This window comes from Corylus avellana, chromosome 2, assembly GCF_965113065.1.
Source record: "Corylus avellana chromosome 2, dhCorAvel1.hap1.2, whole genome shotgun sequence".
Lineage (NCBI taxonomy): Eukaryota > Viridiplantae > Streptophyta > Magnoliopsida > Fagales > Betulaceae > Corylus > Corylus avellana.
In genome coordinates, this window is record NC_142491.1 from 38,601,227 (window position 1) to 38,618,070 (window position 16,844).

A 16,844-nucleotide genomic window follows, 5' to 3' on the forward strand; every position below is an offset into this window, starting at 1 on the left:
AACCAGATAAATCTCTGTGTTTATGGTTTTTTTTTTAAAAAAATGTTTTTCTTATTTTTTGCATCTCACGGATCGGAAAAATAGCACAAATTTCCTAACATTATATGCATTTGTGGAGAATCATTTAATTTGTTCTTTCTATTAGTTATCAATTATGCGGAAGATAGTGCCAAAATAAAGGCACTTTGTTTTTCTCATTTTCGGTGGTTCTCTGCCTATGGTAAAATAAATAATGGAGGAAAAAGACAAAAATATCACAAATGGATGGCTATCACAGTAAAGGATTGTGCACATCCGCATCATACATAAATTTGATCTTCGTCTTCGTTACATTGATACAGTAAACATAATGACTCATTTTGTTATCATTTTTCATGATTACCATCCTGATCACTCAAAAAAAAAGACTTAGAAAATTGACAGATATATTATATCACAAAACCGTCTGTGATTACTGAATTTTTTGATATGATAGTAATACCAGAACGGATGTAAAACCCTTCAGAAGATCTATCAGCCTCTTTTATGCCCTGCAATTACACATAAACAGAAACTAAGTATAGTTAAGCTCATTGGTTGAAGGCTTAACTGGAATATTAATATCTTCTGTGCTTATTAATGTGGCTGAGAGGATGGCTGATTGAAATGATTGTTTCAAAGTTCCAAGGTTATCCTTGTGATTGAAAGGGTATGCAGAATCCTACCTCTGAGTTTGCAATAACAACATTCTTCCCAATTCTGGCGTTTTTGTCAATGATGCAGTCTCTGCACATCATTGTCAGAAGAGATGTATGAAATAAAAGAAATGGTAAAAGATATTTACTACATTTGTATGTGTTTGTGCTAAAAGGGTTCAAGCTGTTTATACTTGATTTTTGCATTTTCTCCTATTCCCACTGGAACTCTTCCTTCAGCTAAAAGTGATGCCACTTCAGAATCCGTTTCATAGAAGTCAGCTCCAAGCATCACTGTATCCTGCATGTATTTGGCCACAGTAAAAGTTGTATCTCAGAAACAAGAATATATAGAAGAAGCATAGAAATGATACTTGTTTTTCTACATGAAATCAATTGTAAATTGAGGAAATAGCTGTATTTTTAGATATCTTAATCAACAAAATCTACAACCAATAAGCAAAAAACACAATTCAGAGTTCTTTTGAACATTTTAAAGATAGCTATCACAAGTAAGGAAATTAGTGCTGTACAGTTTTATTATGCAATTCTGCAAGAACATGCTATCGAGTAATGTAATGATGGAAATTTCTGACATACCTTCAAATGAACATTAGAGTTTATTCGGGATCTGATACCAACAACACTATGCTCAATGAAGCAGTTGGTTAAGAAACTTCCATGTGATATGATCGAGTCAACTATCTGATGAGAAAGAGCACAAGTGTTTTACTTCAAGAACTCAACGCAGGGGATATGCTGGTTTATTACAGATTGACTTTGAGTCTTATTGCAGCTTTGAAAGTTTGGCTCATAAAACTCAAAAGCTTCGAGAGCAAATTAAAAAACGAGATATACTTACCTTGCTACTATCAATTTTTGTTGGCGGTAAGTTTCTTCTTGATGTAAACATCGGCTTTGCTGCATCATAAAAACTAAACCTTGGTGGCTGAAAAGTACAAAGAAAGATGTTATGTGACACTCGAAGCCCTTCTGTTGAAACATGAGAGCATCAATCATGACTTCTGTGCAAGTAACATGAAAACAATCAGAAAGAGCAGCGTTCTTCGAGAATTTGTCATTACTACATGGAATCTGTAACTTAGTATTGAACATTAATTTAATGATACATTTCTGTATTTATTTTGATAACCAGGATGAAATAAATGAGCAAGATATCAAGAAGCACATAATTCCACATTGATCAGTTACTGTTGTGTGCTTTGCCGGGTTGAGTAATCTAATATTAGTTGTAGCATAAAGCACTAAATCATTGTGAATAATAGTATTTAGTAGACTATCATACAACTAAGATAACGTGACATTGAAAATTAGTCATTTCATTTTTACAAGTACTGATCTAAGGGTTGATGATTTTCACTATCATATCATCAAGATATATGAAAGTCGTATAACAATATACTAAATAGCATTACTCAATGTAATATATTACTTAGGTTCATGCAGACTGCATAGTTCTATAGGAACCATGTCCCCCTCATTCCTAAACCAGCCTACATGAGCTCTAGAAGCTAGTTTAATAGCAGTGAGATATAGTGCTTACATGCTTTGTGAGGGCAAGATTTGCCTCAAAGAAGGATCTGATGGTCCCTATGTCTTCCCAATAATCATTGAAAAGATAAGCCTGGAAAAATATGAAGAAGAATGTTAAACATAGTTAGAAGGAAGGATGAGCTCTCCGCCAGCATCAGAATATGAAGTACATCATAATGTTCATTTGTTCGGTGTGTATGCATGACACACTATCCATGACGCAAATAGTTTGTAGAAGACAGATTTTCAGCATTCAGAAAGCACGATGACCTTTATGAAGAACTCTCTGGCTGAGGCAGGGATTATCTCTGAACCAAAGTCATTTGCAGTGGGAAATCGCCATCTGACTCAAGAATAATTATAGCCATTAATATTTCTGAATTTGTTTTCCATGGCGTCTTTTGTGTGTGTGTTTAGAGAGAGAATTTACTTGATGAAGCACAATTCCGGTCTTATATCAACTTCTTGAGGTGACACTAAGAAATACTAAGGAGTCGGTTTCTTATTTTTCTTTTACGCAATTCATCAATATTCGAGACTTTCTAGTATTTGATACCTCAAAAGATTCAGAAGAATCTCCTTCTTGAAGAGATACACTCCCATGGAGGCAATGTATGGTTTCTTTTGGGCCTCTTCCTTTGACAGTCCCAAAACCGTTGTATCCACTTCCTGATTAATATAGTGGAGTCAGCATAGTTAATCAAGTTCCTAAAAAATTAAAATTTGGCATGATATCATGATTTTAATCATTGCCATCTAGCCTAAAATCTTCGAAAAAAAACAGATACGCGCAACAATATACTTTTTACGTGGTGAAAAGACAAGATCTAAAAGCAGAGGAAAAAAAGGGATTACCATTGCCTTGAGGTCGTCTCCTTTAGGCTTTTCACTGAATGAAAGGATCCTTCCTTTGTTGTCTATCTTCATTAGACCAAAATCTGAAGCACGGCTATCAACAAAGCAGAGGAAATTATTGAAAGGGCAAGGCATCTACACTAGCTGAGTATTATATTAATTGGAAATGACCAGCCAAGCCAATTTTATGAGGGTTATGCGGTTTGCTATAAATGTATAAGTAGCGCCACTGGGGAAACTTTGATAAAACATAACATACCTGTTATCCATTGGTAGAGAAGAGATGGAGATATCTGCACCACTCTGCCGATGATTCTGCAAAGGAAGAGATGAATCATAATGTGTAAGAATGTATCAACTGACATGAGTGAACTAAAACACTGTTTATGTGAACTTCTTGCATTGCCTTACTTGAACAAAGTCCATGTAATCCATCCTATATAAGTGATCCCCTGAAAGGATCAGCACATCCTCAATCTCCTTACTCCTTGCATCCTATAGCACAGAAAGCACATTCAGTACTTTATAAGGGATTTTTTTTTTGTCTTTTTAATACAGATCTTACATTACAATAGGACCATGACGTAAAAAGAAGCCATGAAACATATTTGTGACGACAGGCTCAACTTTTTACTTATTCTCAGCTGGGGTACAAATTTTTTTCACTTACAGATGCAATATAAATGGCAAAGTTGCCATCCAATTGCAATTGGACGTTTAAATGCAGCCCTATATGTAGTTGTACTGGTTAAAAATGTTTCTATACATAGATCTAAGGTTTCTAGCAATATATGAACAAGAGGTGATCTACAAGATCCCATTGAAAAGGGGGATAATAAGGCATTCATGCAACATAAATTTCCATCATAATACAGAAGTAGAGAAACTCCTAAGTTCTTTACTTAACCAAAACTTTTGTCTCTCTACCTATATAACCTCCAAAACCTAGTTGATAGCCAGCATGTTCCCACTGGCAACAGGATCAAGAAGCAGCCTGATATTTATGATATTAACTATGTGCTTGATGGTAGCGCAGTCACGCAGGCAGCAGTGTTGCAGCATAAGGAGTCAGGAAGAGTATTGAAGGTGTCAACAGATGCTCCAGGCATGCAATTCTACACGGGTAATGGGCTGAAGGATGTGAAGGGAAAAGGTGGATACGCTTATAACCCTCAGGCAGGACTATGCTTGGAGACTCAAGGGTTCCCTGATGAGGTTAATCACCCTAATTTCCCTTCGCAGACTGTGAGTAAAGGAATGCCTTACACGCATTCTATGCTGTTTGAGTTTTCAACTAAATTCATCACAAAAAAGAAAAAAAAAAAAAAAGGTTTTAAACTAAAGCTCCAGGTGCTTAATTGTAGATGACTGAAAGTTGAATATTCTACATGACAAATTTGGATATTTGTGCATCTTCCAATTGATCTGATCTTTATAGCCAACCCATTATACATTTGCAAATTTGCAATAGTAAAGTTGTCCGAATATATTGTTAGAATATAAATTGAATGATTAAATTTATTCATTCCTACTATTTTAAGCTTTGGGATAACTAGTGATTTAACACATCATTCATAGAAGAGCAATTCTAAAAGTTTGTTAGTGTAACTAAACATAAATATGAATTACCTCAAAAAGCCAATGGAACTGTCGTACAGCATCTGCAGTGCCCTGAAACCACTTTTTACCAGCCTCCCCTGGAGTTTGAGTGGCAGCGAGAACCTGCCACGGAATGGAAACAAAACAGCCTTTTATGTCTCCTCTAGACCTTCCTTTTTATTTCACATGCAACCATGTTCATTCTAAACAAGACGAAGCTAATTTGTGTGGGTGTATTTACCATCTGAAACTGAAGAATGAACATACCCAGGTGCAGCAGAAGTAAGCATGTTTATAAGTTTGAAATGTACCTCACAAAAGCCGTCTCCGAAGGTGACTCCACTGCCAAAGTTGTAAGCGCGCGAAATATGCCTGTTGAGTGATGCTGAGTTGAACTGAGTGAGAATGTAGACTTTTTTGATCCCACAGTTGATGCAGTTGCTCATAGGCACATCAATCAGCCTGTATGATCCTCCAATGGGAACCTACATTGATAGGAAACGGTAATGCAAATCATGACTAACCAACAAGTATATATATGAATATGTTCATAAGCACAAATCAAGCCATGATGAACATGAAAAGTGTGCAAAAGGAAGACTTACAGCAGGTTTTGCACGGCGCTTGGTGAGTGGGAAAAGGCGGGTGCCTGCTCCTCCTCCCAGTATAATTGCCACAACGGTCCGTGCGTCCCGCTTTTCCATCTCTAGGTCCCTCAACTGCAACGGACCCCCACAATGTGAACCCTTGATTAAAAGAGTAATGCAATATGTACTGCATTTTAATGGTTTAGATTAAATTTTGTAAATTTAATGACGTATATGTTGCTACATAAAATGCTATCATATATACGTTAAACATAACAAAATAAAATCTGGAAAACAGAATTGTTCTTCACCATTTTACTTGAAACGGGACGATCGTCATTTGGGTGCTCTACTTAAAACTTTTCCTCTAGAAGGGAGGTTAGTAAAAGTAAACAGATGGAGGATGTTTTGGATGATGGAGTGGAAATGGGCTTGTGTTTAAATATTCAAACCCAAAGAAATCTCAAGCCCAAAAGCACAACAGAAAAGTGCTGTCATAGACATCGGCCCAGTGCATCGCTCTGTTTTGGACACAGGAGGATCTCGACTCTTTAGAGGTTCTAGTTTTTTGGATATAAATCCTTGAATAACAGTTGATTATACACACGGCAACTACTTGGTTGAATTGTTGGTAATTTGGACCGATAAAGTTATAAACTACCAACAGTTCGGTGGTAGGCGGCCGAGCAGTCTAAAATTTATTTGGGCAAATAAGTTTCATATAAATTCTTTGCTGAGCTAGTTAATAATTCGAACAGGTAATTGGCGTGGATCACAATTCAAATTTGTCACGTTCAAAATTGTAAAAACAAAAAAGTAGGCCCTGTTCAATACAGAACATTGCAATGGCAACAACAAATAATCCGAGTAACATTATTTTGTTTTCCCATGGTGGAATTTAAACACCCAAAAACGTTATGTTTTCTTTGTATGAGGTATGTGGCTAGACCGCACGCCTGTGTGTGAGTGTTTGAGGAAGCTCACCTTCGACTCGCCTGCTACATTAGCGGTCAGAGACATGCAAACATGTTGCTTAACGTTGTTACTGCCACTACCACTTCCTTTCTGAAACTGTGTCAGCTTCACCTTCATCTTCTTCCCCATCATTTCTCCATTACAAAACTTTACAAGGCCCCAGTTCCTCCCAGCCAACCCTGTCGCGCCACGCAGCCGGGCAGCAGCTGAGAGGGAAATCCGGCCATCGCCCGCCACTGCCATTTTCTCCAGGACTTGAGGAGAAAATTGGAATTGTCTTCAATGAGGAGGCCGTGTGTGAAGAACTACAAAGGGAGCCTAAAGCTATCGGTGAGTGAGACTCGCTTGCCATGACATGCATGCTATTGGAGGATTGGGCCACGCTATCCAAAATCAATTGCATCCACCAATTTTCCTGTGTGTTTTTTAAGCCCTCCGGGCCAAATTGTGCAAATACGGGGTTATCCTCACACTCGGCGTTAAATTACGAATAAGGACTATTCTATAGGCGCCGCCTTGAGATTTTTGGCCTTGTTTGGATGGTATGATTCTTTATGCTTTTTTTTTTTCATAAGTAAAGTCGGGCCGAAGAGATCAATAGTAGCTATTCTACTTTGACCATGATCATAATAGCATCTGTTTGCTAAGAATAGCATTGGTGAGGCTTAGATGATGGAAACCGCAAGCGCTCCTACAAGTCCCAGCATTGGTGAGGTTTAGACGATAGAAACCGCAAGCGCTCCTACAAGTCCGCTTAAATGATAGAAACCACAAACACTCTCGCAAGTTTGATTGAGCAATTGTTTGACCTAGACCCATCATGATATCAGTAAGATTCAAGGCGGTTAATACTAATAGGATTGAAGATTCTCATTTCGAGAATCAAACGCTCACCCTATTACATGTCCAACCATTTTGAATCTACTGACCCACCACCCCTGATGATAATTCATTGTGCTTTTGTTTGGCCTTCAAGTATGATTTTTAGTAAGAAGGTTAAAAACAAGCAAACTATGTAAATTTTTGGAAGAAAAGTAACTCGCAAATATAAAGGAGAAGAACAAAAATACTTACCTTTAGGCTTTAGTCATTGTTGCTTAAGTACTTGAATTGAAGAACTAAGATTTGAATATTAATGAATTTGCAGAATCTTGAAACCTTCACAATATGTCTAAATGGAGAGTGATAGATAGAGTTTTTGACCCATCATTTTCTCACGTTAAAGTTATATATGGTAGAAAATCATATGCTTATTTATAGATAGATTAAGACCCTTATTCATAATCAACCATTGTCCGTTGTTTCCTTCCTTTAAAGAAACAACTTTTGATGAAACACCAAGTGTATACTAAAATTGCCAATTCTTATTTGCATGCACATTGTCATTGTTTGATTGTTAAAAGCAACAGTCACTTGTTTTGCTCAAGTTTGTACTGTTCGATCGTTTAAAAGCAACAATCGATCGTTATGGGCTAAGTTGCACAGTTCAATCGTTCCTTGAGAACATTCGATCGGTTTGCATAAAATTTCCCGTGTAAAAAAAAAAAATCTCATTTCCCCCCCTTTGAGACTTAGGACTATACGAAACACACTTAGGCTTAAAAATAAGGTGTCTTAACCCTAATCTTAATGCGAGGTGTTACATGTGTAAGAACTAAAAATTTAATTTCCTGAAAAAAAATGTTATAACCATGTCCATTCCCTAGTCATTTGGCTAGAAGGTATACCAAAGAGCATAAGAGCCCTCTTTGAAAGAACACCAAAGGGTCAGGAAAATGCCAAAACTAGTTGGTTAGATAAGATATGTTTATTGGGTCAAACTGGGCTTACTTGGCTAGAGCTGGGTTATGAAATATGTATTCAATCCATCAAGCTAGATTTTAAAACTGAAAATCTGTGTTTTGTGAGCTTGGGCTTGGGTTTTTTTTTTATTTTGGGTTAAGGTGGGTTGAGTTTAGAAAATATAGACTTGGCCCAATATAAAAATAAGAAGGTGGGATAAGATAATAGTCTATGCTGGAGAAAGAATTAAAACAATCCTTATCCTAGCTAGATAGGAGTAAGATATCCCTGCAACCAAACAAATATTTTTCATCTTCAATCCTTTGCTTACGAGCACAGACTTTGCCGACAAGCAACCACCGATTGCTTCTCTGGCCGCCACTCACCCACTGCAAATTATTAATTATAGACAAAGCTGACTTCCACAGGCAACACACAGAGCCAAAGACCCTCCTAGCTCAGTTAATTGGCTGAGAAATTATTAATTTGAATTTATTTCTTATTTTTTTTGGGATGTATCAAAAAAAATAATAAAATATAATACAATATAATAGTAATTTAAGTGGTAGTTTAATCGGTTGTGGACTACGTTGAAGCGGAGGTCACTAATTTAATTTTTTTTTTCCTTTTTTTTTTTTTGTGAAGATGTAAAAATAGTAAGCCAAAAATAAAAAAGAAAAACAAATAATCATTATTTTTACCGTTACTTTTTTAGACGAGAGACATTTAGAAGATGTAAAATGACACTTTTGAGGTAGCTGATGGGATCAAGCGGCAAACCACTCTTACCTAAACCACACGCATATTCATTATTCAACAAGAAAAGAAAGAAAACTACACCAAGACGTCGTCGTCTCATTCAGTTAGAACGTCTTCATCAACGAGCGTTCCCTAGCTTAGCTTCTACTTAAAGAAACAGGGAAGAAAGGATCGTATAATAGAGTTATAGAAGGCAACCTTCTACTACTTCTTTGTGCCTTCTTCAACAATGGCGTCCTCACCTCTTTTCCCCCTCCTCCTCCCACTGCTTCTTTCTTCCATTCTCTTGCTGAATCACCCAGTCAAATGTGATGGTAAGCACTTCTTTTATGACTCTTTTCTGTTTTGTTAAACTCTTCCTTACATGTGCTCATTTGGGATTGGGGAGCTTCTTTAATGTTCTGTCATTGATTTCCTGTAGTATCCTAAACCCACTTCAGATAAGATCTGATTTTTTTTTTTGTTATGGATCTGGGTTTGGGTACTGATCTTAAAGTATTTTGCTTTTTTGCAAATGAGTGTTTGTAATTTGTATGCTTTGCTTGATGTTTTGTGAAATCTTTGACTTACATGCTTCAATAAGTCTTTGCAACAGTAGAACTTGTTTAGCGGAGATTTATGCTCACCTGTGCTGGAGATCTACGGAGATTTAGATTAAATGTTCTTTTACTGATGGATTGTGTCCTTTAAAATATTGATTAAATAATTAAATTTAATTATTTTTGGCTTAAACGTTTGGAATAACTGGTATTTTAACATGGTATCAGAGTCAGAGGTTATGAATTCGAACCCTGACTCCATCAATTCACTCCCGTTAAAATTAAATATGTCACGTGTTGGATATTACTTAATAAAAGGGAATTTGAGCCCATAAACTTTTGAGACAAGTGGTAATTTAAGAACCTTAGAATCATAAAATTAGATGCCAAGCCCCAAGAAAGGCAAAAGGAGAAAGTTACTTGACAGTTGAGGGCCTTTGCCGTAATCCATAGGACAATGCTATGATCCCCCCTTTTTATTGATTCGGTATCAGAGAAAAGACACAGATGGAAACAAATAGAGAGAAAAGATACAAGGAATTTTGGAATGGTTCAGTATTAGATATTTACGTCTACCACTGTGAATTGCCCAAAGGCTGCATTGTGCGCTCATTGACTCGGATCAAACACATGTTTAGAGCATGTGAGTTGGCCCACTAGGTTAGTTGATGGATCGAGTGACCTGGATCCGTCTCGAATTGGGCCCATTAGGGCAAGATTCGAGCTTGGCAGAACCCACTTGGGTTGGTTATCGGATCCGGCAACCTAGATCCAATTCGTGCATGTCACACGTGCTGAGCCCACTTGGGCCGGTTACCAGATTCGGTGTTGCACGCATGAGGACCCACTTGGGTCAATTATCTAATCTGGGTTACCGGATTTGATTCGCACGTGACTCGTGTGAAAGTCAAAGGAGGTGCGTGCAGGCATGTGGAACACTCCGGGGGGGAGTGTGAGGGCATTTGGCAGTGCATGGGCTGGCTGGACAGAACCTGAAAGTGAAGTGTGAGGGCGTGTGAGAGATCCTTTTTGGCTAATTTTGGCGATGTTGTGTAGATCGACTTCCAAACTTGCAATTCATGTGCCGAACAGTTTGACAGAAGGTCTGGAAGGCTGAGATTCAAGGAGAGCAATAGATGAATGGGCCGACAAGAACTGTGGAGGAGTCACCAGGAAAGTAGCTCTGATACTATGTAGAAATTTATGGGAAACATAAAATATGGAGAGGAAAAGAGGAAGCAAAGAGAGAGAAAAGACGCAAGAAAATTTGGGTAGTTTGGTGTTACACATCTACGTCCATCACTATGAATTGTCTCAAAGCCTACATTGTACTCTCATTAACTCGATTGTATTTATAATACAAATGTCCTTATTTATAAGAAAACTGTGGTAGGTGAGGGAATACTATGGTAATCAAATCTTGGAACCAAGATTTGATTAGTGAGGCATGCAAATTCGTATTCTGTATACTTTGTTTCGACATAAATTATGTAATACAGTTTCCTTGCTCTCTGGCACATGTCTGTGGAGTAAATTATGTAACTGCCTCTTTAAAGGACAAAATGGGACAATACTTGCTTTGACTGACCCAGAATATTATTGGTTTAGATGCAATTTAGGCCCTGGTTGGAGAACCTGAAATGATATCCAAACTTAAGTTGGTCAAAGTGCTGCCTAATCTTGTGGTGAGGGTCTGAAAACTCATAAGTATAGCCTTACGAAAAAGATATTAATGCAAGTTAAGTTAAATCTGTTATTAGCTGGGCTTACTTAATCTTGCCTGTTATTACTGTTCTGCTCAAGAGACACCTCTGTTTGTTTTGGTAATTGCTCCTCTTTAGGTATATCAGCCATCCACCTCTTTAGTAATTACTCTAATTACTTCCTTTCATGTAGCTAAAAGCCCTTTTTAACCCCTTTTGCCATTTCAATCTGTCAGATGTACATTCCAAATGTAACGAGAAAGATCTAGGAAGATTCATGACTTGAAACAGGATTGGCGCATGTCTTTCTTTAACATTCATATTTCATAACAAATCTGTCAAACATGGGAGTCTAGTTAGTGAAGAACTTCAAGAAAAATTTTGTGTCTCTCATACCTGTTTTTTTGTTTTCAGCCCCCTTCTTGATGATACTCTTAATATAATATAAAAATGAGGTCGAATGGGAACAAGATTAAGCTTTCATTGATCAGGCGTCAGTTTTTAGGTCTTTCAAAGCCTTGGTCTTCTAAGTTTCATTTGCCATGATGGTATGCCACAACATTTACATTTAGCAAAGAAAATTGGCAAACATTCATTAATCGATTTCGCTGTGACCATTTATGGCAAATGAAACATACTTGGAAGAGTTAATGTTGAGAATATCAGAGATCTATAGCTTGAAAAGTTCAGTGCATTTTATGAAATTCATAGAATTGTAAGTTTCAAGCTTGCTGCAATGTAGGCATGTTGGGAATGGTAGAAATATAACATGCTTTAGTGCAAATAGTACATAACTGAATGGTTATTCCATGCATAATGCTTGAATCTTTGCCTCTCTCTGTCCTACTCTATCTGTGTGTGTGTGTTGATATCTGGACACTGAACATCCTATCCCCACCATTTTGTTGCTGCAGATGAGGATGATCTTCTTCAAGGCATCAACAGCTATCGAGCATCCTTGAACTTGGCAGCTCTATCAAAGAATGACAATGCAGCGTGCCTTGCTGGTGAAATAGCTGACCAATTCAAGGATCAACCCTGCACAAACACCACAGGGTCCAACACGGTACCGGGCACCGAGCCGCAATTTGCCGATTACCCGAACCTTTTAACCAAATGCCATTTGAATGTCTCCAACACGCAGGATGGGGTCATAATGCCTGCTTGTGTACCCAAACTGGAGCCAAGTCTGGTCCTCACCAACTTTACAGGGTCTCAGTACTCGGGTAATCTCAATGACACCAAGTTCGTAGGAGCTGGGATTGGCTCTAAAGATAATTGGATTGTCGTTGTTCTGACCACAAATACATCCACTGGAAGCTTTGTCCCTTTCAACGCTGCCAGCGTAGTTTCCAGAATTGGTTTGATCTTCCATTTGCTGTTTTTGCTGATGGGTTCTATCTTCCTGTTGTAAACTAAGACGATGGCCAGACCCTTTGTTTTCTTGACAGTTTTTGGAGGATTACTAGTCCATTGGCCATGTTACAAGCTTGCGGCACAGGAGTTTTTCCACTTTTCCAACATATTTATATCAAAAAAAGATAACGGAATACAGAGCTGCTTTCATGGTGAGAACGGAGCAGGTTATGCAAGGATATGTCTTGTTATCATCATTGTTGACATTGTTTTGTTCTGCACTTCTTGGTTTCATGAGATGAGAATCGGAAGCAAGAATCTATAACTGTTCCATTCATTTCATTTTATCAATATAATTCGGCGTGATGTTATTTGAACCTCCAAGCGTTTTATGAAAGTATCAACTTATAATGTTTTTTCTCAGGTTATCCTATGTAGTTCCTAGGTGCCTTACTGGGCCACCGATTGATCACAAGGTCATATTAGCTGGCATTTAGGGACTATGAGTCTGGCCACTGATATACACATTCCCCGTTCTTATTTTTTCTTTTTCATTTTTTTTTTTCAGTATTTTCAGCAAATTGAAACTGTGAGCTGACTATTTTCTCAATCCGAAAATTTGAAAGAGGAAGTGAGTGATAAAGTGATTATGACAGCATCCAGATCTTGTTCAATGAGACTGTCTATTGCGTGAGAGGTCACTCGGGTCTCACCGGATTGGATAGGTGTCTGAATAGTTCGAGCAAATAAGTCTTGAACTATATATCCAAATACTAGTGTAGAGTCCTTACACCAGGTTTGCATCCGACCCGTTCGAGCAAATTAGTCTTGGACTATCCGAATTCCGGGATAAGTAAGATAAAGTCTCTTGCACGGTTGCACCAGGCTTGCACCCGACCCGGTCGTGCACAACTTGTTCATAAGACTTCACTATTCAAGTGACAATCAAGTACTTCAAAAAACATGGAAGCACAAACTCCCGACACATACCCCAGTTGCATGAAATCTTTATGCACTTTCTTTATAACCAAACGCAAGGCCTTACGGCAGATTTTCCTCCTCTTAACGATGTTCCCATTTATTATGGGATAAAGAATATTGATAAAAGATGAGAAGGGCATAACCATATAACCAAGTGTAAGACACGGCCAGGGCCGCCAGGCAGCTTAGGGGGACAACATGCGAGGTGGTAGCAGCTGGGCGGGTGTGTTTTGGCGCGGACTGAGAAAGAAAACCTCGTATTCATCGTACTCAAGCCCTCCAAAGTATCCTACTGTCCTCCCCGACGCTTGGATTCCCAGCACCAAACACCACCGTCCTCAATCCTCTGGAATTTTCCGTAAGTAATTGTCGAATTGACACCATTTTTAATTTTTATTTGCTTGGTTTTCTGTCTTTCCCGGGTTGCCCAATTCTTTTGGTCTGCATATACGTTTTGGAGTGACATGTTTTTTTACATCTATAAAAGCACTGAAAATTATTATTGGTAATGGCATGCAAACCAGCTAGTGGTCACACTGCTGCAATAATTGATGGGAAATCGATTGCACGAGATATACGATTCAGAATAGCTAGTGAAATACGTAGAGCGAAGGCTGCCATTGGGAAATCCCCCGGATTGGCTGTCGTTTTGGTGGGTAAAAGGAGGGACTCCGAGGCTTACATCAATATCAAGTTAAGAGCTTGTGATGAAGTTGGAATTGCAACTCTGATTGCAGAGCTGCCTGAAAACTGTGCAGAAACTGAACTTCTTGATGTTGTCTCAGGTTTTAACGAGGACCCATCTGTACATGGCATTATTGTGCAACTTCCTTTGCCACAAGTAATTTCTACAACTGTTTTTGCTTCTTCCTTTTTTTTTTCTTTTTTTTTTTTTTTTTTTTTGCCATTTACTATGTTGTCTAGCTTTCTTAATGCTATGGCCGGTTGTTGCCGTCAATTGTGCTGTTGGCTGGTGATAATAAGGATGTGAATTTCCAAAACAGCTCGACAAATTCTATTGATATCCCATCTAGACAACATATATATATAGCTCTAGTCAAATTTTTCCTTCGTTCACATGGATGGACTTTTGTTTGCATCTACAGGGCACTGGGTCCTAAGCTCTCTAATATGCATGTGTTTTGCACACTTTGATTTTCGTTGGAAATAAGGAAGTGTTAAGACTGGTAACATATCCTAATTGAAATGCTTGACACAGCATTTGGACGAGGAAAAGATTATGACTGTTGTGAGTCCAGAAAAGGATGTGGATGGCTTCCATCCCCTCAATATGGGGAATCTTGCCATGAGAGGAAGGGAGCCCTTGTTCATCCCTTGTGCCTCTAAGGGTTGCATTGAGTTATTGCTTAGGTTTGGTGTTGAGATTATTGGGAAAAAATCCGTGGTGATCGGGAGAAGCAAGATTGTTGGTTTGCCTACTTCTTTTCTGTTGCAGGTAATCTCTACTTTTCTGCTGATACATAATATTTTTGTGTCCGGTTGTGTGATATATTGTTGGTTGGCAGAGGCACCACGCAACGGTCAGCACCGTACATGCATTCACCAAAAACCCGGAACAGATAACTTCTCAAGCTGACATTGTAGTCACAGATGTTGGGATCCCAAACATAGTCCGAGGCAATTGGCTAAAGCCGGGAGCAGTTGTAATCGATATGGGAACAAATTTAGTAAAGGTAAGCAGTCAAAATCTTACCTTAACCTTGTCTCAAAATCTTGATTCTTGAAGGTTTTTATCAGTCTCAATCTCAACTTATATGGAATAAATAAAGAAGAAACTACTGCTGATTTAGCCAGATTAAAAACTTTTTTCACTTTGACAAGTAGTATGATTTTCTTTATTGCTATTAAGTGAGTAGTGACATGAAATTGTGGTTGTTGCTATAAAGAAAGGCTGACAAAGGGAAAGAGGAAAAAGACTTAAATTCAATAGCACCTACCTGAGAGTGAATAGATGAGAAAACAAATAAAGTGCATATAATCTTACCATATCAGTGTTGAACTTTTGATGGATATCAGTTTACTAATAAGGCTCTTGCGCAAGTATCTGGAAATGCATCTTCTGATTAACAGTAGTAGCCCTGATTGTATACTCAATGACGATCAAACCAATCCTCATTGGAATAGCATTACAGTCAATGCTCTCTTTCAGGATCTTGGTTAGCAGAGTAAATGTGTTGATTGCTTAGTCACTTATCATGACCAAGATAAGATAACTGCATTAAATTTACTTGAACATCTGCAATATCCAGATGGATTGACGGAGCCAAGTATTGTGCTTTAAAAAGAGAGCCAAAAGACATGCACATGTCTTATGAGAGTATTCAGACACTGAAAAGTAGACAAACATTTGCCTTTTGTCCTTCTATATTAGTATAGGTATATACATATATAGTTGGAACAACCGATATATAGTGTAACACTCTAGTCAAACATTGAAAATATGAGTAATTTATATAGAATGAGTATATTATAAAGACACTTATGCGTGTTAAGTTTCACATTGATTTCTTATTAGGTGAAACTAGATTTTTATAAATGATTATAAGGGAGCAGTACTTTCGAAGTGATAGTGCAAATGTAGTTACCACTTTTTCTGAGTCGTTACAAATAGTATCAGAGCCACATTATAAAGATAAGTAAGCCCACAAAGTGATAAGAGCCACATTATAAAGATGAGTAAGCCCACAAAGTGATAAGTGCCAGATGCAGTTAGCGGTTTCTCTTAATCGTTATATATAGGCATTAGGGAGAAAAATAACTTGCCTTACACTTGGTGGAGCTGGTGTCTCCATTCACTAATTCACTAGTCCCTCTCCGTGAAGTGATTTCTCATGTTGCTACTCTATATGATGATTTGCAGGACCCAAATAGTCGTCGTGGATTTCGAGTCACTGGAGATGTTTGCTATGAAGAGGCAATCAAGGTGGCGTCGGCAATCACCCCCGTGCCTGGAGGGGTGGGACCTGTAACAATCTCAATGCTCCTATCTAACACGCTTGACTCTGCTAAACGTGCATTTGGATTCTCTTCAACATTAAGCGGTTGTTTCTTAAATTTAGTTTTATAGTAACTTTAACCCAATGCACAGAAATCCAAAATATATGAAATCATTAGTATCATTTAATTGAAAATTTAGAATCTATTGAGCAATGTTCATTGCTCTTATAGAATGATTTGGCTTACATGCTGTAAAAAAATTGTACTTTAGTTTTTTCAATGAAATAGATTTAATTTCACTTTCTTTTCTTCTTTTTTTTTTTGTTTTTTGGCATGAAAAACTTGAAATTAAATCTAAACCGTTAGAAAAACTACATCATAATACTATTCTTCCATCTTCTTCACGGCTTTAACAAACTATCGTTATAAACAATGATGCGATGTTGAGACGACATGACTTTTGGGCCAAACAATGTCCCATTTTGCCCACCGTTTAGAGACACGGCAGTCTTGCTCCTTTGT

The 16,844-nt window shown here is 37.9% G+C and overlaps 3 protein-coding genes across 4 annotated transcripts; 2 read left to right on the forward strand and 1 right to left on the reverse strand.

Annotated features, from left to right (window-relative positions):
* Window positions 1-252: 252 nt before the first annotated feature.
* Window positions 253-6,571, reverse strand: APL1 (ADP glucose pyrophosphorylase large subunit 1). The gene is made up of 15 exons (XM_059596276.2): window positions 6,254-6,571; window positions 5,288-5,401; window positions 4,994-5,167; window positions 4,713-4,805; window positions 3,495-3,578; window positions 3,343-3,398; window positions 3,084-3,177; window positions 2,785-2,897; window positions 2,499-2,571; window positions 2,239-2,319; window positions 1,537-1,623; window positions 1,275-1,379; window positions 869-975; window positions 705-765; window positions 253-530 (listed from the first exon to the last, which is right to left on the reverse strand). Exons 1-15 carry the CDS (start codon window positions 6,485-6,487, stop codon window positions 429-431), a joined length of 1,578 nt encoding a protein of 525 aa, XP_059452259.2. The 5' UTR covers window positions 6,488-6,571; the 3' UTR covers window positions 253-428.
* A 2,291-nt stretch (window positions 6,572-8,862) lies between these two features.
* LOC132191924 (putative GPI-anchored protein At3g06035) lies at window positions 8,863-12,809 on the forward strand. Its single transcript, XM_059607062.2, has 2 exons — window positions 8,863-9,099; window positions 11,942-12,809. Exons 1-2 carry the CDS (start codon window positions 9,015-9,017, stop codon window positions 12,439-12,441), a joined length of 585 nt encoding a protein of 194 aa, XP_059463045.1. The 5' UTR covers window positions 8,863-9,014; the 3' UTR covers window positions 12,442-12,809.
* Window positions 12,810-13,498: 689 nt separating this feature from the next.
* Window positions 13,499-16,568, forward strand: LOC132162245 (bifunctional protein FolD 2). 2 transcript variants are annotated; one of them, XM_059572508.2, is made up of 5 exons: window positions 13,499-13,722; window positions 13,889-14,205; window positions 14,584-14,820; window positions 14,891-15,058; window positions 16,246-16,568. In XM_059572508.2, the coding sequence occupies exons 1-5, from the start codon at window positions 13,563-13,565 to the stop codon at window positions 16,450-16,452; spliced, it is 1,089 nt and encodes a 362-aa protein (XP_059428491.2). In that variant the 5' UTR covers window positions 13,499-13,562; the 3' UTR covers window positions 16,453-16,568. The 2 variants fall into 2 exon arrangements, with proteins under 2 accessions (XP_059428491.2, XP_088369535.1); XM_088513409.1 differs by having other exon boundaries at window positions 14,150-14,205.
* Window positions 16,569-16,844: the final 276 nt, after the last annotated feature.

Bases quoted from the DNA above. Each gene is read 5' to 3' on its own strand.
- APL1 (XM_059596276.2), bottom strand. From the start codon at position 6,487: ATGGCAGTGGCGGGCGATGGCCGGATTTCCCTCTCAGCTGCTGCCCGG. The intron at 4,806-4,993 runs GTACATTTCAAA...ATTCCGTGGCAG, and splicing joins TCGGAGACGGCTTTTGTGAG to GTTCTCGCTGCCACTCAAAC. The intron at 2,320-2,498 runs GTCATCGTGCTT...ATATTTTTCCAG, and splicing joins CCAGAGAGTTCTTCATAAAG to GCTTATCTTTTCAATGATTA.
- LOC132191924 (XM_059607062.2), top strand. From the start codon at position 9,015: ATGGCGTCCTCACCTCTTTTCCCCCTCCTCCTCCCACTGCTTCTTTCT. The intron at 9,100-11,941 runs GTAAGCACTTCT...TTGTTGCTGCAG, and splicing joins TCACCCAGTCAAATGTGATG to ATGAGGATGATCTTCTTCAA.
- LOC132162245 (XM_059572508.2), top strand. From the start codon at position 13,563: ATGCGAGGTGGTAGCAGCTGGGCGGGTGTGTTTTGGCGCGGACTGAGA. The intron at 14,206-14,583 runs GTAATTTCTACA...TGCTTGACACAG, and splicing joins TGCAACTTCCTTTGCCACAA to CATTTGGACGAGGAAAAGAT. The intron at 14,821-14,890 runs GTAATCTCTACT...GTTGGTTGGCAG, and splicing joins CTACTTCTTTTCTGTTGCAG to AGGCACCACGCAACGGTCAG.